This window comes from Cyrtonyx montezumae, unplaced genomic scaffold (assembly GCF_038088225.1).
Source record: "Cyrtonyx montezumae isolate F1298 unplaced genomic scaffold, pur_monq_1.0 scaffold_9, whole genome shotgun sequence".
Classification (NCBI taxonomy): Eukaryota; Metazoa; Chordata; class Aves; order Galliformes; family Odontophoridae; genus Cyrtonyx; species Cyrtonyx montezumae.
The window spans coordinates 5,906,423-5,928,290 of record NW_027072100.1 but is presented as its reverse complement, the minus strand read 5'-3'; the positions used below and the strand labels follow the sequence as shown (position 1 = coordinate 5,928,290).

The 21,868-nt window shown below is 50.1% G+C and overlaps 2 protein-coding genes across 2 annotated transcripts; one reads left to right on the top strand and one right to left on the bottom strand.

Moving 5' to 3' along the window:
* The first annotated feature begins 207 nt into the window (after positions 1-207).
* GDAP1L1 (ganglioside induced differentiation associated protein 1 like 1) lies at positions 208-9,542 on the top strand. Its single transcript, XM_065754560.1, has 6 exons — positions 208-388; positions 2,925-3,117; positions 4,636-4,809; positions 6,357-6,454; positions 6,557-6,671; positions 9,001-9,542. The coding sequence occupies exons 1-6, from the start codon at positions 209-211 to the stop codon at positions 9,342-9,344; spliced, it is 1,104 nt and encodes a 367-aa protein (XP_065610632.1). The 5' UTR covers position 208; the 3' UTR covers positions 9,345-9,542.
* Positions 9,543-19,054: 9,512 nt separating this feature from the next.
* On the bottom strand, positions 19,055-21,657 carry FITM2 (fat storage inducing transmembrane protein 2). The gene is made up of 2 exons (XM_065754589.1): positions 21,465-21,657; positions 19,055-19,814 (listed from the first exon to the last, which is right to left on the bottom strand). Exons 1-2 carry the CDS (start codon positions 21,635-21,637, stop codon positions 19,172-19,174), a joined length of 816 nt encoding a protein of 271 aa, XP_065610661.1. The 5' UTR covers positions 21,638-21,657; the 3' UTR covers positions 19,055-19,171.
* Positions 21,658-21,868: the final 211 nt, after the last annotated feature.

The window sequence follows — 21,868 nt, the reverse complement described above, 5'->3', positions numbered from 1 at the left end:
CAGCGGGAGCACCATCCGCCTATGGCAGCGGTGCCACGAGCGTGCCCGCTCCCCAGGGAGCCCCGCCAGCAGCTGTGGGGCCGCGCTCCCCCGCCCCAGCCCCAGCGCTGTGAGATGGAGCTGCCCCGGGAGTGATGCTGCTCGCCGAGCCCATGTGATGCGGGGCTAGCGCGGCTCCTCCATCGTCCCCCTCCGCTCGCAGGCTGTCATGGCGACTCCCAATAACGTTACTCCCACCAACTGCAGCTGGTGGCCCATCTCGGCGCTGGAGAACGACGTGGGGAAATCCAAGGAGGGGGAGGAAAATCAGGATCCGACGGACCCCGCTCTCAGATCCCAGGACAGGCTGGTTTTGTACCACTGGACCCAGTCCTTCAGCTCCCAGAAGGTAATGGCTCGGCCGGCTTCCCGGGAGGAATCACCTCGGCGGGCAGGGCACACCCTTGGCTCGGGAGGACGGCTCCGCTCGCGGCTCTTACCCAGGGTGGGCGAGGGGAGCTGCACGCACCCGGCTGGCCCATTTGTACCCGCATTTCTGTGTTTTATCGGCATCTCCCCAGAGAGGATGGGGAAGGGGGGGTGGGGGAGGCTCAGCCAAACCCTGCTTTTGCTTTCAGCCCGGGGTCTGCAGCGGGAGACGTCCCTGCTTTGTGCTCGCCCACAGCTGAACGCAGGCAAAGCGCAGACAAAGGCTGAGCCGGGGACCACCCTGCAGCTGTGGGGACCCCGCGCATCCAGAGCAGGGAGCGACCCCAGGACACAGCCCCGTGCCGGGAGCGATTTCCCCCAGCATTGCAGCAGGGCCCCGGAAATCCCACTCCAGAGGTGCTCTGAGCAGGGCATGGGGGCCGGGCAGCCCCCAATGCTCATTTAGCAGCACAGCAGCGCTGCCGTGTACCCGACCTTCTGCCAGGCCCTCTCCCATCCCCTTGCCATCAATGTCAGGTGAGCAGTGAGCTGCCGGGGGGGGGGTAGGGGGGCCTGGGGAGGACAAAGCCATCCCAGCATGAGACCCCTGGAGCCCCGCAGCGAGCAGGGATGTCCCTGCCTGCTCTGCGCACAAAGGACCCGCAGGCGCCCGACGCAGCGGGGCCACCGCGCCGATGCCATCCGCCCATGCTGCCGGGGCTGCAACGGGGCGATCGTGTTCCTGTACTGCCGACAGCCCCAGGACCCGTCCTTGAAGCACCACGGGAGCCCTCAGCCCCTGCCACCCCTATCCAAGGTCCTGGTGGTGAAAGGGACCAGGGCGAGATATGGGGTAGCCCCTTGTTGAGGTTTGCCCCCGGCATCCTCCTCCCCTCCAAGGGACCATCTCTGCGGAGGGAACCTGGCTTTTCCTTGTTTGACTTTAAAAGAAAAAGAAAGCAATTAATTTGTCAGCACTTTAAATAATTAATGACCGATTCCCCAGAAACTCTGAAGTACTCATAGAAATGCTCCTATTTGTTAAGGTGTATTTTTAGCTGCCATCAGCTGGAGGAAAACAGGCAGTTTTCCTTCATTCAGCAGTTCTGTATGACACAGCTCCCCAGAGTCCCCTCGGGGAATTTTTGGCCTGTTTGACACACTTGGTTCACAATGGTCAGGTGTTTTTTTTTAATAACCCGGAAGCCTAAAGTGAGATTCCTGAGTGTACATCCACCAAGAGCAGCCAGAGGAGGATGCTGAGCTGCATGCGATGCCCCAGGGTCCTCAGGGCTGGAGTCAGCATTCCCACCTGCACAACAGGCTGGTGCCAGCCCAGAGCTTCACTGAATCACTGAGGTTGGAAAAGACCTCTAAGACCATTGAGTCCAACTGTCAAGAGAGCAGAGAGTAGAGGGAAACCAGGCAATGGGGCACCAAGGGGCACAGAGGACTGTGTGATTGTATGGGAACTGCTGAATCACGTTTCAGGTGAGCACCTGAGGTGAGCACCGAGTCAGCCATGGGGCCACAGGTGAAGGTGATATACCTGTGTGAGTGGAAGGGGTGGAGCCTGGTTCCACCTCTCCCAAACCCCATTTAAGGGCTGACCACCACCAGGGAAGGATCTCTTCTTGGAGATCCCTCCCATGTGGAGTCCCCTGTGAGCCTTGTCATCCTGAAGGTGAGCCATCTTCTCTTTTGTATTATTTGTATACTGTTTATATAGAACTACTTAAAATATTCCATTCCCTATGCTATCTCTTTGTGGAGTACCATCCTTGGGAGTTATTTACCCCACAGTGATGTCCCTGGTTGGCTGCCACAAGGGGAAATGCATGGGGACAAAGGGGCTGTGAGGGGCTCCAGCAGGGAAAAGGAGAACAAAATATCCCATAGAATCTTCTTGCTGCCAGGACTCCTGGGAGCACTGCAAAGTGACATAAATCCTCCCCAAAGTAAAGCCTTTTTCCTGCTCAAGACATGCCCAGAAAAGCCAGAGCCCAATTCTGAAAGCAGGGCGTACCTGAATTATTGCATGGGCTTCCTCTAGCTGAGCTGCAGCAGCCACTACAAGCATCATTCCAGCCTCAGCATCATCCTCCTCCTTTTCCTCCTCCTCGGGTGCATGCCTCTGCTCAGCCCAGGTGGAGCTCCCAGCCCCATCACTGATCACCCACAGCTGGAGGCTGAGGGCTGGGGTTCAGCCCTCCCAGAGCCCCCACCCCAGCCAGTGTCACACTGCCACTGTCCATACAGTGATCCTTCAGAGTTCACATGGCTGTGGGTCTGCCTTGTGACATTCCCTATATTGCCAGGAAAGGAAATCCTCACAATGCTGCCTGGATTTTGCAGCTGCCCCCTGCTAAGAGCTGCTTGGCTTCCTGCAGACCAAGTGCGCAGTGTGACAGCCGTGTGTGACATCCACATGTGACAGCACGCTGACTGCCACACCGCTGGGCTCAGGGCACTTCTGGGGCTGCGGGGCTGAGCTGTCCCTCTGTGCCCCACTGCAGGTGCGGTTGTTCATTGCTGAGAAGGGGCTGCCCTGCGAGGAGCGGGATGTCAGCATGCCGCTGCTGGAGCACAAGGAGCCCTGGTTCATGCGGCTCAACCTGGGTGAGGAGGTGCCTGTCATCATCCACCGGGACAACATCATCAGTGACTACAACCAGATCATCGACTACATGGAGAAGAACTTCACAGGAGGTAATAGGAGGCAGGGCCGTGTGCCAGGATTCATCTCAGCAGAAACACAGGGCTGAATTGAATGTTGTTGGCTAATTGCACCCATTTCTTCCCAGAAAGTTTCAGTTCTCTCACCTCAAATTGTCCTGTTTTCCTATCAAAATGCAGGATTTCCAGCAGAAATCTTCAAACATCCCTTGGAAATGCTGTGTGGGGGATTTGTGAGGGCTGCATCTGGGTTTGCTCTTCTGTCTTAGGGGCTGTGCTCCTGAACTGACCCATTCCTCCCATCTCTGTGGTTTGGGGAGCCCACGGTGTGTGGTGGCATCTCACCAGGGTCTGCACACCAGGAACAGTGTGACAGAGGAAAGGGCAGCTGAGGGGGAACTGCTGTATCCCCCTGAAGCAGGACTGCGGTTGGGGTGCTGAGCTCCTCATGCAGCCACTTTGGCAAGCAGCGTCTCGGGCCTCTTTGCCCTCGTTTCCCCAAAACCAGTGGGCTGCCACGCTGGGATGCTCCACTAGGGAGACTTCAAAGCCCAGCACGGAGCTTTGGCTGTGGCATCACGACGCTCGCCCCAGCATCCATCACCCTTGCGGCAGAGACATCAAAAACATCTCAAAATAGCTCCCCAGGCGCAGGCACCATGCCAGCTCAGCTGCTGTCCTCTCCCGGCCCAGCCGCCATGGTGCTCAGCAGAGGCATTGTGCTTCCTCACCACGGGGATGGCAGGCAGACCCCCCATGGAGGAGCCCCCTCAGCAGTGGCCCCAGGGATGGGGCAGCCCCACATCCTTGGGGCACATTGCTGCACAGGGCTGCGGTCTCCACACTGCTCCATGCTGTTACCCTGTCCCTATGGAGAGCAGGTGACCCGGCATATGTTGGCAGCATGCTGTCCCCAGCAGGGGACGTTGGCTGACGTGGTGGCAAGGATCAGCTCTGAGCACGGTGGGGATTTATGGCTCTACCAGGAATCACTGTGCTCTGTTCTGGGGGGAACAAACAGCAGTGTCTCCTGCACCGGTGGCTGGAAGCCAGCAGAGCTACCGTCTCGATTTCTCCTGCTTCTTCCCTTGCCCTCCAAAACATTGGAAGTATTTCTCTTCAGGAGTTGGCAACAAAATCTTTCCGCTGTCACTTGTTTTTTTTGTTGCCACAGCAGAACACTGTGCTCCCTCCCTGCTGCTCTGGAAAAACTCCTGCCCTTGAGGTTTTGCAGCCAGGTGCATGTCCTCACCTTTCTGCTGAGAAGTGCCTTGTGGGAAGCACCTGGGAAGAGAAAGGTTGGCCCAGAGCATTGCTTCCTTCTGCACCGCCTGTTCTAGAGCCTTCAGCCACCCATGTTAGGTGGGAAAAAAAGGCCCTGCCGAGAGGGATGCTCCCACTGCCCTGACACTGAGGGAAGATATGTTCAGCTTCTTGTTCTGTCATCCACTCCCTTGTTACCCATATCAAACAGCCTCTGCCGTGTGCCCATGAGAACCTGTCCCCCCAGTTTCCAGCACTGCTAACACGTTTTCCATTTGTCCCTTTCAGAGAACGTCCCCCAGCTGATCCCCGAGCCCGGGACCCCCCTGCACTCGCGGGTGCTGCAGTACCGTGAGCTGCTGGACTCACTGCCCATGGATGCCTACACACACGGCTGCATCCTGCACCCTGAGCTCACCACCGACTCCATGATCCCAAAGTACGCGACCGCTGAGATCCGCAGTAAGTCACCTCTGGGGCAGGGAGCCGGCAGGACAAGTGCCCTGCACCTTACCCGTCTGGTAGGCTCCATCTGCAGGCAGCTCCCTGAACAAACACGGGCTCCCCTGAGCGTTACCCACCGAGGACGTGGCTGGGAAGCTCAGAGTACCTCTGTGGGAACAGAGAACCCCAACAGCCATTTCAGGCTCCTGGTGTAAAACAGGGAGTTTTGCTATTTCGTGGCAGGGTGGAGCCCACGGCAGGCTGCACCCTGGTGCCTCCCACACCCACACTCTGGCAGAGCCAAGCTCTCATTGGAAGGAACAAGGATGGAGACAGATGGTACCTGGTAGGAGGAGGTTAGCCCAGCTTCAGGCAATTTGTTTTGGCCCTAAAGTGTTACTCTGCATTTTGTATCCTCTTCTTCCATTTACCCTGCTCCCTTCCCTCCCTTGCACAAGGCCCTTCCCAACCTCCTGAGGCCCTGATGGGGCCAAGGCAGTGAAATGCTGAATTTCCCAGTTGGGTAATGCTGGCAGCGCAGGTATGATTTGCAAAGGCAGCAAGCACAGCCAATACAAACAGCACAGCTGCTGCTCCACGCCCAGCCCAGGCACAGCCACCCTCCTTTCCAGCCCTGCTCCTGCTCCACAGCCCCAAGAGCTGTACCTGGGCAGGAGGATGAGCACAGCTGAGCCCAGGGACCCCCTTTGTTGGAGTGGGGTTGCACATGGTGATGGCACAGCTCTGATCTCTAAGGCTGCAAACACAAAAATAAAGCAGCCACTGCATGCAGCCAGAGCCTGCACCTGGGATTTGTGGGGTTAAACCAACACAGGGCAGACCAGGACCTCGATTCAGACACATGGAGTGCCTGTGATCCTGTACATCCTAAACCCCTGCAGCAGCCAAGGCTGTGCCAGGGGAACCAGGATCTGAATTCCATTCCGTCTGGCACCGAGTTTTACTGTTGGGAAAGGGCCGGCAGACAGCAAGGCTGAACCACACACAATCTATGCTGCTTAAATCTGACCCCATTCTTGGTTTTGTTGCCATCTCTCCTGTTCTATGTCTGCTCTTTGGGGGCAGACACCCATTTTCTTCCTGGTGTTGCATCACGTAGCCCTCCCGGTGGGGCTGATCAGTGCTTCTCCTAACAGAGATGGGGAAGGTGGCTCTGGAGGAAGCTGAGCCACACAGTCTGTTCTTTTTTCCTTTTTAACACTGAGGAACAGTGCTCCAAAGCTATTTAATGCATCAAAAAGTCTCATTTTCAAACAAAACAGCAGGATTGTGCCTGCAAATCCTTCTTAATTAAGCTCTCTGAAGGAAGCTTGGCTGTTACCCAGGCTAACCTGTGGGACGGGAGAACTCCAAAGCTGCTCTTCCAGCTTGCTGAGCCCACCAAACAAACCATTCTCTTGCTGTAAAAGCTGGCAAGGCTGCAGCTCACCAGGGAGCGCTTCAGCAGGATCAGCCTGCCCTGAGCTCGTCCCTGCCCTCACACACAGCCAGCAGCTCCTGGTGGGAGAACAGACCCCACAGTCCCTCTGTCCATCTCCCCCCAGGGCATTTGGCTAATGCCAGCACGGAATTGATGAAGCTGGACCACGAGGAGGAGCCACCACTGACAGAGCCGTACCTCTCCAAGCAGAAGAAGCTCATGGTGAGTCAGGCAGAGCTGCATGGGGCCCTTGGTGGTAGGGCACGGCTGTGTGGACACGTGGCCATCTGTCTGTCCATCTGTCTCACCACTGCTCTCCCCCAGGCCAAGATCCTGGAGCATGACAACGTGAACTACTTGAAGAAGATCCTGGGGGAGCTGGGAATGGTGCTGGACCAGATTGAGGCCGAGCTGGAGAAGAGGAAGCTGGAGTACCAAGGTAGGCGCCGGGGTGGTTTTCAGCCAAAGTACTGTTCTGGGGATCACGGGTGGCTCCACACACTGTGAAAGCTCTCCTGAGCTCCAAGGGGCTGGTGCTCATGGGAGAGCTGCTGCTGGCTGCTTTGGGCTGTCCCAGTTGTCACTGTCTTGCTTCAGCAGACCACCAGGTCACCCCACGCCTCGCAGGCCCCTCGTCCTGGCTGCTTTGTAGGACTGCAGCATGATGACACATCCCCTGTTCCCCAGTGACCCTGCTGACCCTGCAGTCCTCTGCTCCGTGCCCATCACCTTATGGGGAGGAGGAGGACTCGGCACTATGCCACCACAGATGTGTGTCACCTGCAGGTGCTCCCCACCTGCCCACCTCCCCGCGTGCCCAGCTTGCAGCACTGGGCCGTGGCACACGGGGAAACCTGGCAGCTCTGAGGGGGCCCGGTGAGCTGGCAGCTGTGCAGGGCATGCGTCAGTCAGCAGCAGGTGGGCTGTGAGCTGCCCCGACCTCAAACAAACACCGCCAAGCACCCACTGAGAGCTGCCCCAAAGCCCTGGCAGCACAGACATGGCCGTGCATCACTTGTCCCACCGTCGCCTCAGCGTCCCTCTGGAGCAGGGCCCCGCACCCCGGGACAGCTGGAGATGCCAGGGATGGAGTGCAGCCCGGAGGTGTTAATGAGGGGCAGCCCCACAGCTGGCCCTGCATGGGGAGCCGTGCGTCATGGGGCCCACGGCACAGGGCTGGAGTGTGCCATGACACCTCCACAGGGCACCACGCGGCGGCATAATTGCATCCTGCACGCACCCTCACTAACCGAGCTGAGGGCCGGGGGGACCCAGCAGGATTCGGTCTCATTAGGTGCTCTCTGGTGCCTGGATGCTCCTGCAGAGCTGCTGCAGCCCCCAGGAACTGCCCAAGCCCCCCAGCCAGCTGTGCTGCCCCCCACTTCCAGGTCCTGCACCTGCCAGCCCCGGGGCCACGCAGCACCCAGCAGGCTCCAGCCGCAGCACCCCCACAATTTATTAGCCACGGAAAATATTTATTGACTAATTAGGCCCAGGCAATCTGTCCAGTCGGGCTGTGCCTCGGGCAGGATTAGGCAGGCTGCCAGGCTGGTACAAACAAGGCTTGCTAATTACCAGTAACTCCTTTGGCCTGGCTCCGTTGTGCCTGTGCACAGTGTCTCTCACCACTCCAATTTAGTGCACCAGCCTTCCACCCTGCCTGTTAAACAGAGCTTCACTCAGCAATACTGACTACACGGGGCAGTGGAAGAGCTCCAAAATTAAGGATTTGATGCAGAGCATCACAGGTTTTAAGGTGGAAGCGTATCTCAGATCCCACCTCCCCTTCCCAGTAAATCTCAGCATTTTGAGGGCCTCCTTTGCATTTGGATCCAGCAAGGGAGGACAGTGCCTCTCTGCAGCCTGGGGAGGACAGGAACTGGATTTCTCACCACCTACCATGTTTTACTTCTGCTTCTGAGATTTGTTGGGCAGGTGCTGAGCAGCGTCCCAGCTCAACTGCTTGCCTGCAAAGTGTGACAAGCAGAGATATCCAGGACACAGCCTTGTGCAGTGGACACCCAGATTGTGTGCCCCTTGTGTGTTTTTTTCCTTACCTGTACCTCCCTTTATTTCCTGCTTGTTAGCATTGAAAGGGCATTGAGAGAGCATTTAACACAACCTTGACCACAGCCAGCTTCTTCCAGCATGTTTTCTCCTGGACATATCCTGGGTGAGGTTATTTCCAGGGTCAGCACTACCAGGGGCCATCAGTGCTGTGGCACCTTCTGTCGTGCCCAGCTGCCTGTACCCAAAACCTGGCTCTTGGCACTACAGCAATTTGGTGTCTTCGTGCTAGAGAGGGGGTAGAGGCAGGACCTCCCCAACAGCACGCAGAGAGTGCAGTCAGGCTGGGCCAGCAAATGGTTTGTATTCCCAAGGGTTTCTCACATCCCTAAAATAGGATGTGTTACCATGCCACCTTGCAAACAGCTTGCATTGCCTGGTGGCAGCCAGGGACAAATGCTGTTGCTCTCCCTGAGCGTTAATGCAGCAAAAGTGGTCACTGAACCACAACACGGCTGTTTTGCTGATATTGATTTGTATCTTCATGTGGGCTCTAAATGCCTATTGCACGTTCTGTGCTTTGTGGCACCACGTAGCCTCCTGACAGATAAGGTCTGGTCTTTAGGGACATCACAGTGCTCAGAAAAGGATTCAGAGGCTAATCCAAAAGCTATTGCCTTTGTGGAGCTTTGGAGCAAGCCTTTAAGCAACCGCCTGAGGATCTATTCTCATCCTTCCTCTTCTGTCAATTGTTTCTGTAGGGCAGAAGTGTGAACTCTGGCTCTGTGGATGTGTCTTTACCTTGGCCGATATCTTGTTGGGAGCTACCCTGCATCGCCTCAAGTTCCTAGGACTCTCTAAGAAATACTGGGAAGATGGCAGCAGACCTAACCTACAGTCCTTCTTCGACAGGATACAAAAACGCTTTGCCTTCAGGAAAGTCTTGGGAGACATACATACCACGCTGCTCTCTGCAGTGGTACCCAACGCCTTCAGGCTGGTCAAGCGGAAACCTCCCTCCTTCTTCGGAGCCTCCTTCCTGATGGGATCTCTGGGGGGAATGGGATATTTTGCTTATTGGTACTTAAAGAAAAAATACATCTAATGCTGGCAGCTTGGTGTTTAGTTCGGTGTCTCTGTGCTGTGTGAAATTATGATGAAGCCTCAGTAACTGTAATGAAACTTGAGGCAAGGTGTGAATAATAATATTGTTTGATGTAACATTCCATAGTCTAGAAGTAGAAAAGTATACTGCAAGGAAGTAACAACAGCAACAACAAAAATGCATCAACTTGTAAATGCCTTTTTTAGGTTTAAATATCCCACTCCAGTGAGAGGCTCGGGGGCTGGCCTGGCTCCCCACACCCTGCCAGTGCAGCCCCAGGGGGACATGGACACCCCGAGAAGTTCCCAGCACCCAGGTTAACAGCAGGACGTGGATACTCAGCCCTGTTCCTTCGTGTCTCCAGAGTGTTCACCGGCCACGTTTCACACATACAAGTAGTGGGGACGTTCTCCTTCTAGAAGCCAGTGTTGTGCTTGAAGGCTTTTCTGGGAGCAGGTGCAGTAGCTGGTCACACTCAAGGTGGATTTGCATTCTTTGATTATCCTTTTTTTTAATTTTTGTCATTAAAAAGAATATTTTTTATGGAGCTGCTCTTAGCATACATCCACTTTCTATGTCTGGTTTTGGTGGGCTTTTTTTTTTTAAAGAAGAATTTTATGCCTGTCTTTAACTGCCACGCTTGTCTCCTGAGATAAATGATTTTGACTTCCATCCCGAGCTCTGGCGCATGAAGGGGATTCTCATTTTCATTTTCCGTCTTGAGCTTCCTTTCATGGGTTTGCAATACATCTTTCACCGCCTGAGCATATCCAGACTCTGAAAAAGGACCACCATTTCCAGAACTTTCAGCACTCTTCTGAAGACTCTTTGGCTTTCTCTTCCGCTGGGGGCTCCTTTCTGTCATTTCCTCACTGTGTGTTTTCTTAGAGACACTTTGCACAGAATCACATTTATGACTTTTTTGTGCCTTTTGCATGCTGGAAAGAATAATGGGCCTCACTGCTGCTCACGCTTCGAAAACTGAGATCTTCAATAAACCACATGGGAGGAGAAACTGCTTCACATTTCTGGATGTGTTCAACAAACCTCCCGTCCCATTTCAAAGCGTGCCCGTGTGCAGCAGGACATGTGGGTGGTTTGTGCTTTCCATTTTGTGTTGTATTTGTGTAAAATTCGCATGGAAACAATGCTTACTGCTCTTACAAAGCACTCATTTCTGTGAGCACTCCTCTGGCTGGTTTTCAGAGCATTCGGCCATCCCTGTGAGTAACACTGCATCTGTAGGCTTGGGGACGTATGCCAAGCGCGTGGCAGTGCCTCCAACTCTAAAGGGATCTTTCTGTCTTGGAAAGCTGCAGCATTTCCCCAGATTTTTGGTTCTTGATACAACCTGGCAGTCATGGAGTTGTGAATACTGCGCGGGAGTTACGGGAGCTGAGCACGCAGGGAGGGATTAGACACATGTAAAATGCACTAATTTGAACTGTGTACGATTGTATGGGCTGGTCTGACATACTGCTGGAACACAACCTATGCAGCTGCAGAAGCACCGTGTTATCCATGTTATCCCCAGCGACAAGGATCACACTATTGGTGTGTGAGAACCCAAATCCACCACCTATAGCTGAGGCTGTTGGGCAAAACATGAGACACGTTCCCCCAAATACAGTTACCAATTTGCTCCATTGGTACCAATGACTTCAGGGAGAAAATAGGTTTTTTGCTTCTTTTTGAAGGAGGTGGGGGGTTCTGTGAGGCCATCTCTTTTGTTAATCTGAAAGGTGTAAGGACATAATGATGTACGTGACACTGAATTCCCCAAAATATGTTGTGTACACTGAAACAAAACCCTTGCCATGGATTTCACGTCGTTCCCTTCATAAGCTGCTCTGCAGACACATCCCCCTGTGAGCTCCAAGAGGTGATTAAATATGCACACCAAATGTAGAGAGGAATAGTAATTGGGGTGAAAAGCCACAAAACTCAGAGAATGAGAACAAATACTCCCACAGAGCAAATAAAAACACCAGACAAAATAGGTGCTTGCTTTGCTGCAGAGTGCTCTGTTACAATGCAGCTGTTATAAGGATGCCAGGCAGAGCCACTATCTAGAGCAGTGCACAGGTCAGCTCAGACCAAAATGTGACAGCTGTCTGTTATGTTGCTTCATGCTTTGCTGGAAAGCCACAGATGCTGTGGTGACAAGTTTTGTTCAGGCTGGTCAGCACTGCTCACTAACAAGCCTTTGTTTTGGACCAAATAAAAGAAAAATCAGTGAAGACTGTTCAGATCTCTCTTGCTGAGCCTTGTTTCCCTACCTTGGTAATGATAAAAAAAAATCTCAAGTTTTCTCCAGGGAAAAGCGATCTCCAGAGTGATAAAAGGCAATTACAGCAGAGGCTGAGCTGATGTTAAGGACCATGCTGGAATGAACCAGGAGATGAATGTCACCACCCCAATCGATCCAGATTAGTGACTTAATATGAAGTTTAATACGAAGTAGCCCTGTGGTGATTACAGGCTGTCATAATAAAAGGTTGCTTTCTCTCTTGCTGGTCTAAGCCTCGTCAGTTCCTCTCCTTTCCATTAGTTTCATTTAAAATTGGAGAGCACCATCCCACAGCTCCATAAGCCAGGCGCTGGCCTGATGGTCCCTGCCCAAGGCAATTTCTGTACACAGAAATGTGAAAATGATAGCAAAAATCTTTTTTCTAACTCCAAAACTTCATGCTTTGTTCTCAGCAAGGGGTGGGGCAAGAGCAGCAGTACCCAAGGGGTAAGGCTGGAAGCTGAGGCACTTTGAGATAGTATTTGCAGCAAACGCTCTTGGATACCTTACAATCTGCTGCTGACCAATTCTGTGGCACACTGCTATCACTGAAGCACTGCTGTTGCTGCATGAGGCAGAACAAACAACTTGTGCTGTATCATCCTGCACCACAGTCCTGTGCATCTGATCCAGCCTGGTCAGAGCCCTCCTTCCCTTCTGCACACCAAGTCCCACTCTAGCACTGAGGAGCCTCTTCACCTTGTACTTGAAGATGTTCCCAGCCTTCAACATCCCTTGGGTTTAGAAGTAATCATGCTTTTAGACACCTCGAGGCTGTAAGAACCTGAAAATGCTGAACTGGGAATTACAAGAGAGGAGGAGATAAGTTGCTATTTGTCAAGTCCAATCCCTTCTGAGCACCTCAGATGGAGCTCCACGACACTGAGTGCACTGTGGGCACCCAGCACACAATGATCATTTCTTCTCTCTCAGGCCTCCCCTTTTCAATAGTCTTCCAGTGGTCACATTTGTAAAACTACAGTTTCTGAAATCTTTTTACTCCTACGGGTTTTGCTCAAAAGAATCAACTATGAAAATCAAAATGTGCATGGTCAGTACTACTCCTGGCTGACAGCCTTCTCCTCTGCGTGAGGAGGCATGGGGAAGATCTCTTCAGGCAGAATAGAGGATTTCAAAACAAAGCTTGTCAGAGAACAAGGAAACGAGCACACAGCCCAAGCCTGCCCATCACAAGCTGCCAAAGAAACCAAGATCAAGGCCTAAGATTACCTAGTGACCAGCTTGTGGCCCTGTCGGAAATTAATTGCTGAGTCTTGCTGTATTTCTGGATGAAAAAGTATCCTTACCACCCAGCTGGTGGTTAGAGGCTTTCATCTCCCAGCTAAAGAGAAGAGAGGATGGTGTAAGAGCTGCTCCTTCAAGCAAGAGGAAGCTACTTCTGCTGTTACCGTAAATTAAGGACTTCTGTGCCTGAGAATGGCAAGCAGAAAACAGAGTTTGTGAAAATACTGAGATATTTGCTGTCATCGAGATCAAAGCCAAGCCCACCTATTATGGTTCCATAAACTATTTCTTAAAGCAAGGTCTCACTGATTAAATCCTAGTGGTTTCAGACACAAAAGCCATTTTCAATACTGGATCCAAGGTTTTAAGCAGTAGCAAAAAGCCTCGAACCTGTATTCTCAAATAAAGCACATTCACAAGAAACATTTCCTTTTCTCCCCCCTCACACTGATTTCTTAATGTGCCCAAATGACATTTACTATCGTTATCTTTTATTCTCCCTTTTACACACTTTCCTCTGAAGGATTAAGCAGAGAAAACAGTCTGCTTTAAATGCCTCAGCGAAACAAAGAATACCACATACGCCATAAATAATTCAGATGAACAATTGCTTTGTCAGAACACAGATGTCTATCACTGCAGCAAAGGCACGCAGCAGGAACGGGGCAAAGCAGGGGCTGCAGAGACCCGAGTGCTGCAGGCAGAGGCTGTGCACGCAGAGGGCATTTGCCACTGCCTAAGCAAATCATTTCCATTTGGCTGCAGTGTGGAGCAGTATTGATGAGTGAAGCACCAACCTCCCCTCGCTGCTCCAGAGCTTACAATGCCGTTCTTTTTGTCTTTCCCCTATGCACAATGATCTACTTTAAGCTCTCCATTCCCTTACTTCCCTCTACCATCTTACCCCTTTGCTTTCTTTTGGATTTCCCATGTCACTGCCCCATCTGGTCCTGGTGCCAGCTGGGGATCTGTGAACACTTTCACAGTGACATTTCTGATGTCAGGAATGCACTGGCTGTGGAACTGCACCAGCAGACAAAGCACTTCCACCTTCTGAGAAAGAGCAGCAGAGGAATGAAGAAACAACTCTTCCTAAAAAACTCAACTAAGCACAGATCAACTGACATCTTTGAAAGTGTTTTGTTAAAAATAGCACTGTCCATCCCCCTGCTTTCACTGCCTGCTGTCTCAGCCTTTTCCTAACAGTACCTTATCTCTCCTGCGACCCAAATCCTTTTCAGCTGCAGTGGTTATCCAAATAAAGCTACTTGGCAATCAGAACGGAGTGTAACTGGGTTTGAGGGCGTGTATGAATTCTGCAGGCATTTCACATAGGGTGAGCACTTTACATAGTTCAGAGCTGTTTCAGATACTCTTTACCTCCCAAGGTAATGTCACTCCACTGCACGCCTCCTGGAACAGCTTTCTATTTGTACTTACCAAAAGCAATTTCCTTCCACTCCCTGGACCTAAGAGCCGACCACTACAGAACAGCAAAATGCAGGATTTTTGGACACAGAGGAAACAAAAAGAAAGCTGAAAATAATGGTGCAGAGTGCTGAGAAAAGCTGTAATCTCCAACACCCGACCACTGAGCCTATCAAGCATACTTTAAATCACTGCTTGCTTCCATCATCTGCAAAAGTACTCAGGGCAGATGCTGAGTGACACTCAGAACAGGCACAGTCCTGCTGGGTTTGAGTGCAACAACCCACATATCTGGACAGAAACCTAGCAGGCTTTGTGGGCTTCGTATCATCTTTATTTTTCAGTTCATTTGCAGGTTGCTTTTTTTCTGCCACACGCAACTATTTTGAGCCACAACCTATTTAGCTGACTTTTCTCCAGCACTGAGTCATGATCCCATAAGCCTGTCACTGATAACAGTCGCACTGCGTGCAACCTCTGAGTGCTGCAGCTCTTCCTGGTCCTCACACAACAGGGGCAGTCTTACAGAACAGAAAAGCATTCAGTAAGAGATTTCAGAAGAGAGATGACATTTACAATAAGGGTATGGCTATTTACTGCTCTGACATCAACAGCATTTCCCACAGATTAAATGCATTAAGTCGCATCAGGAAAGAATATGTGACCTAAAACTGAAAAATGGGCCTAGGCTGAACAAAGAGAAACGCTTCAGAGATGAGGAAAAAAGTGCCATTTGTATTTATTTTTAGTCCAAGCTTTTCTTTATTCAGCCTTACAATAGTAGGAAGACATGCACTGCAACTGTAGGTCTTCTTCAGGAAACACATGACTGAGAAAGAGCATCTTTAGGAGCACTCCTTTCCCTTAATGGTCAGCTCTTCTGAAAGCCTAGTAAAGCTCTTCATCACTGTGCCATACTATAGTTCTAAAGCTGCACAGAAGAGTTGTTCAGGTTGTTACAAGGAACATGACATTGCATGTGTTTTGTGACAGCCACATGGTAAATTAACAGATCTTCCAGATGAAATGTTACAACACGCTTACCTGAAATTTCAGGGATTGCAATCCATCCTGATGGTCATTTGCATTTCTGGTTTTCCAACTTGTAATCTCTGTATTCTCACTGTATACTTAAAGCACTAAGGGCCCAATCCCACAATGAGGAGTTAACCCTTCCCTACCAAACACCTTTTCTGCAGAAAAGGCAGTGTGAGTTCTGCACGCAGCAGCTAACTACCAACGTACCAATGTAAAAACTTACTTGTTATTTCCATCCACAAGTTCAAACACATCAGACAAACTTCAATAAGTGAGGCACGTTCCCTGTTCCAGGTAAACTCCATCACAGTGCTTAAGCATCATTTAAAAATGGTAAACTATGAGTTCAGAACCACAGCAGACTATTTTGCTAGAATTAATTCCTTCACCTTAAGCTTTTTGCAAGATAGTTAAAAGAGGAGATGACAAAAAGAGAAAGCATGCTTTTAGCAGACGTAAAGAGCTATTCCTAATTCTGCAATCCAGGAGGGGAGATGCAGCTATGAAAAGACAAAATTGTAGGGAACAGGTTTGAGTGAACAGAGATAAGCAAAGAGCTGGAAAAGGCTGACTGCAGAGGAGCTGCAGGGATCTGCTTTAAGCTCCATTTAACCTCCCATAAGAGGGGCATTATTTTCCTGAGACAGGTGACCACAAATTTGTATTCAGAACTAACTGATTTTCCAAGGCATTTAATATAGCACAGCATCCCCTACAGTTTTTCAATTAAAGTGCACCATAGGCTGTAACTGGGTGTTTCTCACATTGCCACAAATTGCTGTGCATCAAAACAGAAAATGAGATCCTATTATTTCAGCTGCTCCACGACCCAAGTTTCAGTACAGCAGTGCAGTGTTCACAGAACAAATCTGCTTTGAACAAAGGCTCTCGTGATGAACACAAACACCAATTTCAGGTATGTCTGCAGTCTGAACAGTTCCAATGGATCTTACAGAAGAGCCTCCTGTGACACAAGCATGTGAATGGGTCCCAGGAGCAAAACAAATTCCTTATTTTTCCACTGCATTCTAGATCAAATACCCTTCTTTACCAGCTCTAGCAGAGGAGAATGTCTAAGGCACACAGAGCAAGAACTGCCCCATGCACGTTATCAGGCCAAATGCCAGTTACACTTTAACATGTTTGCTAATTTTATACTGTGTGTATTCAAGTACTATGTCAGTAAGATGTTGGAGAGAAAAATTCCCTAGCTAATTCTATAGGTATAGGATCTGCCAGCTTGATAGGAAGCATCAAATCCAGCTATTCACACTTTCCCTTTTGCTGCAGGTCTGTTACAGGGAGGCCACATTTTTATTTTAATGATAGAAGCATATTTGGAGGAGGGAGGGAAGTTAGGTAAAGGAGATGAGAAATGCATGAACAGAACATCAGCAATTTTGATTTCCAGTTAACTGAAAGGCAAAAGATACCAAGAAGAGACTGGAGCACAAGGAAACCTTCTAAGCCAACAGTAGGCACGTGGTCTCTGAGAAACACATCATCCAAGATTTCCAAATTCATACAGAGTATTACTGCATGGGAACTTTTCCATCTATTTCAGTGGATTAGGCTTTCACTTTGCTACAAAGAGCAACTGTAATCAACTGCATGGCATAACAAGCACACGTTAGGAATCTCACTTTTTGTCAGGTGCTTTTGTTTTTAAACCCTTTATTTTTGAGAATTTAAGCCATGTTAATCCATTCAAATACTGCGTGCTCAGAATGTCACTGATAATTTTCTATCTCAGTAAAAAAACCTGGGAGGCTGGAACATTCAGGGAAGAGACCAACAGCAGAAGTACCCTCAGAGATCCAGAAACACCCACAAAGACACAAACACTGGAAATTTAACTGTTTTTCTATCACTGTTTAAATACAGTTTTGAGAACAGCAATGACCCACATTATTTCCATAATAACAGTGTGTATGACACCAGTCTGAAGCACAGAGAGACACTGACATAGTAACTGCCCAAAACATCTGTGGAACACAGCACATCAGCAAGCCTGCTGGTTTAAATAAACTGCATGTTCTGGTAGCAGGCCTAGTCTATGTAGGAAAGTTACATAAAGATAACCTAAAATAGAAACTTAAATCTAATGAAATGAATCAGAAAACCTTCTGGGTGTATGATCCTTTTTCACGATGAAAGTGGCTTGCAGCCTAGCTTAACTCAAGGGAGCAGGCTTACATCAAAAGGACTGCAAATGAACCGGCGGTGTTCAAATATATTTTCAGCTAAACCCAGTATGAGTTATCAGTGCAAATGTCCTGAAGAGTCAGTTTAAAGGCAATTTATTGTAAAAGATAAGAGGAGGAACTTGATAGGAAATACATCGACTCCTGAAAAAGCTTTTCTGCATGGCAATCTGTACTTCCTGAGGCTGCAAAACAACTCAGGTTTGGCACTGAACAGAGCGGGAATTCAAGGGAATCCAGCTTTCCCCAGAGGCAGGCCACAAACATGGAATTAACATCACTGTAACTACTGCAAATATTCCCACTCATCTGCTGGAAAAGAACTGTTGAGATGGTAAAAAATAACAAAAAAAAACCCCGCAACAAAAATGTGCCAACGTTGACTGTGCTGCATCACACTCTGCTCAACAGAACAATCAACCTGGAGCCAGACAGATCAAGTACACTCTCAGATGACAGCCTTGCCTACAAACCTCCCTGACTGCCTCTTTCAACACTGCCACCATCACAAGTTTTGTGCAACTGTGACATGAGTAAGCCTTTATGAAACAATAAAAAGCTTTGCAAGATAAAAAACTACACTAAATGTTTGATACGATGTAAACCCATCCAATTTCATAGCTATTCATTATACAGTTTAGTGTTTTATTCAGCAGTGGGTTTCCAGCTGCATTCATTGATAAGCAAAAATAAATACTGCTTCAAGCAAACTGCTCTGCAGCTCTTGGGATAAACAACAAGTTTTGTTCAATACCAAGCAGGCTACTAAGCAAGCTAAGCTAACACGTTCATAACACCAGAATTTCATTGCTCTGGAAGAAACATACCAGAAAGTTTTACGGTGCTAAATGCGTTAAGATTAAAAAAATAAACACCCAACCTGCTCAATAGATTTGGGATTTTTCTGTGTCTAGAATAAAATGACAAAATGTGATTACAGATACCTCACATAAGGAGAAAGGTAAGTCTTTTTACTCAAGAGTTCCCTTCCAAAGACAGGTATCAATTTCAAGTCACAGACTGCCTAAGCTGTTCCATCTCAGACTCATTCTCCTTGCTGCAGAACATGCATCCACAGACTTGCCACAAACCCGTTAGGTGCATTTAATATGTGATAACATGAGATGTTAGCACTTTGCTACTGAGCTTTATACTACTTAAACAAATGAACATCAATGGCTAAGTCTTCTGCAGTAGTTAGCAGCAGTGTCAGGAGAAACTTCCTCTAAGGAAGAACAAGTAGAAGTATTAAAAAAAAATGACATTTGGATCATCCCTAGTGTTTTGATAAAAATAAACAGAGAAGAGGGAGAATTCACTTAAGGTCAGTTAAGGTCTTAAAGTGCAAAAGCTTCTGTCAGTTTTGGAAGATGTGTTCCTCAATTTATTAATATGAGAAACAAATAACTTTGTGTTTCTTTGCAAACTAGTAACTTCTAACCAAGATCAGACCTTGTTCGGTACCAATTTTTTTCCTCACGAAAACAAAGTTCATTATTGCCACCAGCTAGCAAAGACTGTTCTCTCCAGCCCACTGCCTTCTTCCTTACAGTGGGAAGCCTGTAACTATGCCTTTATTTAACTACTCTGGCACAGAACAAAGCACCCAAAACATTAAAAAATTATCGGCTATAACTGTATTTCTTTGAACTCAATGGTGCATTTGGGAGAGGTAGTCCAGGAGAAAAAGGTTTCAAGTACCAAACTCTGTACGTTGCATACCAAGCTGCCAAACCTATGAGCGCACCGAGAAGTTTCTGACTGAAATCGTGGAAATACACAGTAGTGCACAGAAACATGAACACCCAGATCATGGTGAGAAAACACAAGGATACAAACAGGCTGTTGATAACAACACGCAGTCTTGAGTTCTGGTCTATGGACAAGCCTTCCAGCACAGCCATCTCCTCCACAATCATAAGAGTACAATACGAGAGCAGAAAGCAGTGCCCTGAGATATCAAAACCATTCCATATCCCGTTGTTCCGGTGGCAGTCCTGCTTGGTAGTGAAGAGCTGGTGAGCCTCACTGAGTTCACTCGAGGTAGAGCACGTGCCAGTGAGATTCTCAATATACATGAAGAGTTCAGTGCAGACGTACCAGACAGCAGTGCCCACCAGCAGCGCACTGAGACGCCGCACAGCTGCCAGAACGCTCTTCGCGGGGCCGTAGAAGAACTTGCTCCTGGCAAACAGGTAGGTGGTGACCCCGATGAAAGGCAGCAGAAGCCAGAACGTCCATGCCCAAGCCACCTTGACAAAATATCTGCCAGAGAAAAGTCAAAAGAGAAACATGCACGTGTGAAATTTCATAGGAGCCAGGAGGAGGGCGTGGGGGCACGCGGCGCTGCTTGAACGAGCAGCCTTTCAAGGTCACTATTTAGAGCTGTCTATATTAGGCATACGATTCCTGCCCTCAAAGTCAAGCATAGCTAACATCTTAACCCTCTCCCTATTATTTCTCTTGGGCCTCAAACCTGAATAATTCCTTGTCTAGGTACTTCAACTGTTTGCCAAGCAGCATTCCCTCAGACTCACAGCCTCGTTCAGACTCTTGGCTGACTCACAGTACAGTTACTGCAATTGCCTTTACCCTACAAACCCACTCAACTTTGCCTTACTCAAAGAGCAGCTGCAAATAAAATATTCTTGGCTTTCCACCCTGACCCTTGGTCTTCCACTCCTCCTCCATCTCAAATAAACTTTGCTTTACAACCTTTCAGAACCTTACCCTCCTCATACTAAGATACCCCAGAGAAGATATGATTCTTCTCTAATCAGCTTAAGATACTTTCCTCCACTATCACCTCACAAAATTAATGAGGTAGCATAAGTTCACAGCAGCATCCACTCCTTTCCTGTCTCTTCAGCCGAGGACAGCCCTCCTTTGGCATACACAAACCCTGCAAAATGCACTCTCTGCCTTGAGAATTTTTGTTGTGATTTCTACAAAATCCTGAGAACAAGCTGGCAATGTACAGCTACCCTGTTAGGCAAGACATTGGCTAATTAGAACTGCCACTATTGCCCAACCAGTTCTCTTTTCAAATCTTGCAACACATCAGGTACAAGTAAGAAAAGAGACAGAAGCTGCCAACCTCTTGTCTCCCACCAGCACCTTTCAGAGCAGCCTGCTTCCTACCAACTGGTGGCAGAGGAGAACTGTGCAGCCCCCCCTCCATACCAAACCCTCCTTGTTTGCTGTAAAATAAAGAAAACAAAGAAGAATTAGAAGAGCTCTGCTCTGTGATCAAGATACAGCCAGACAGTCTTAACTCACCACCTCTGCATCTGAGACAAGAAGCACTAACAAAGTTCTGCGTTTTCAGTAGGCTCCCAGCAAGAGCCATGAGGGCCTTGCTCAGGGTTTTGAGGACTGCCATCCTCTCCTTACAAGAGAAAAGGCATCTGCTCAGCAGTTACAGCTACTATGAAATAACAACTGAAAATAAAGTTCTCGTTTGGCTGAGAAACTGAAAACTGCTCACAGGACTGCTGTCAGCAAACCAGCAGCAAGATGCCTGGGGGGAAGCTGCTCCAGAACCCATCAGCACCGGTAAACGTCTCCTACTTAAGGGAGAACGACCCCGCAGCCTGTTTTATCGTACCATCTATTGCACTCCGCGTTCCTCCAGCCGCTCTTTCCAAAACCACGCCGGGCCGTGCTACCCGCCGTCACCGAGCGGCAAATCCAAACCCGACGGCACAAAGGGCAAACACAGCGCAGCGTCCCGGCCCCGCCGAGAGCCGCAGGGAGAAACGCACCACTGCCTGCGGAGCAGAACACAACGGCCACGCTTCTGCTCTTATAAACAGGCCACGAAAGGCCAGGGGAGGCGATGCCCTACCCCTCCCATCGCACCCGTAACAGCCGACCCAGCACCCCCCCGGGAAGCCGCGGGCCGCCCCTCCTCACACGTTGAGCACGTTGCGTTTGTTCTGCATGGGCGTCTCCGGCACCAGCTCGCCGTCCTTGAGGGCGGACCCGAGGAGGACGAGGCCGAGCAGCAACCAGGGCAGCCGGCGGCGCACGGCCGCGGCCACCAGCCAGGCCCGCAGGCAGCGGGAGCACCGCTCCAACCGCTCCATCGCGGCCGCCGCCGTCCGCCCGCACCTCCCGCTCCTCCCGCCCCTCGCGGCCACCGTACGCGTCCCGCGCAGCCCCACCCACCGCCCGAGCGCCCCCGCGCGGCACGGCCGGGCCCTGAGCCCGAGGGAGCGGGCTGTGCGCATGCGCGCGGTGGCTACGGCCATGCGGGCGCCCCCTGCCGGGCTGGCATTGTAAAGCGTTGGGAGGGAGCGGGAGCTCAGGGCCGTTGC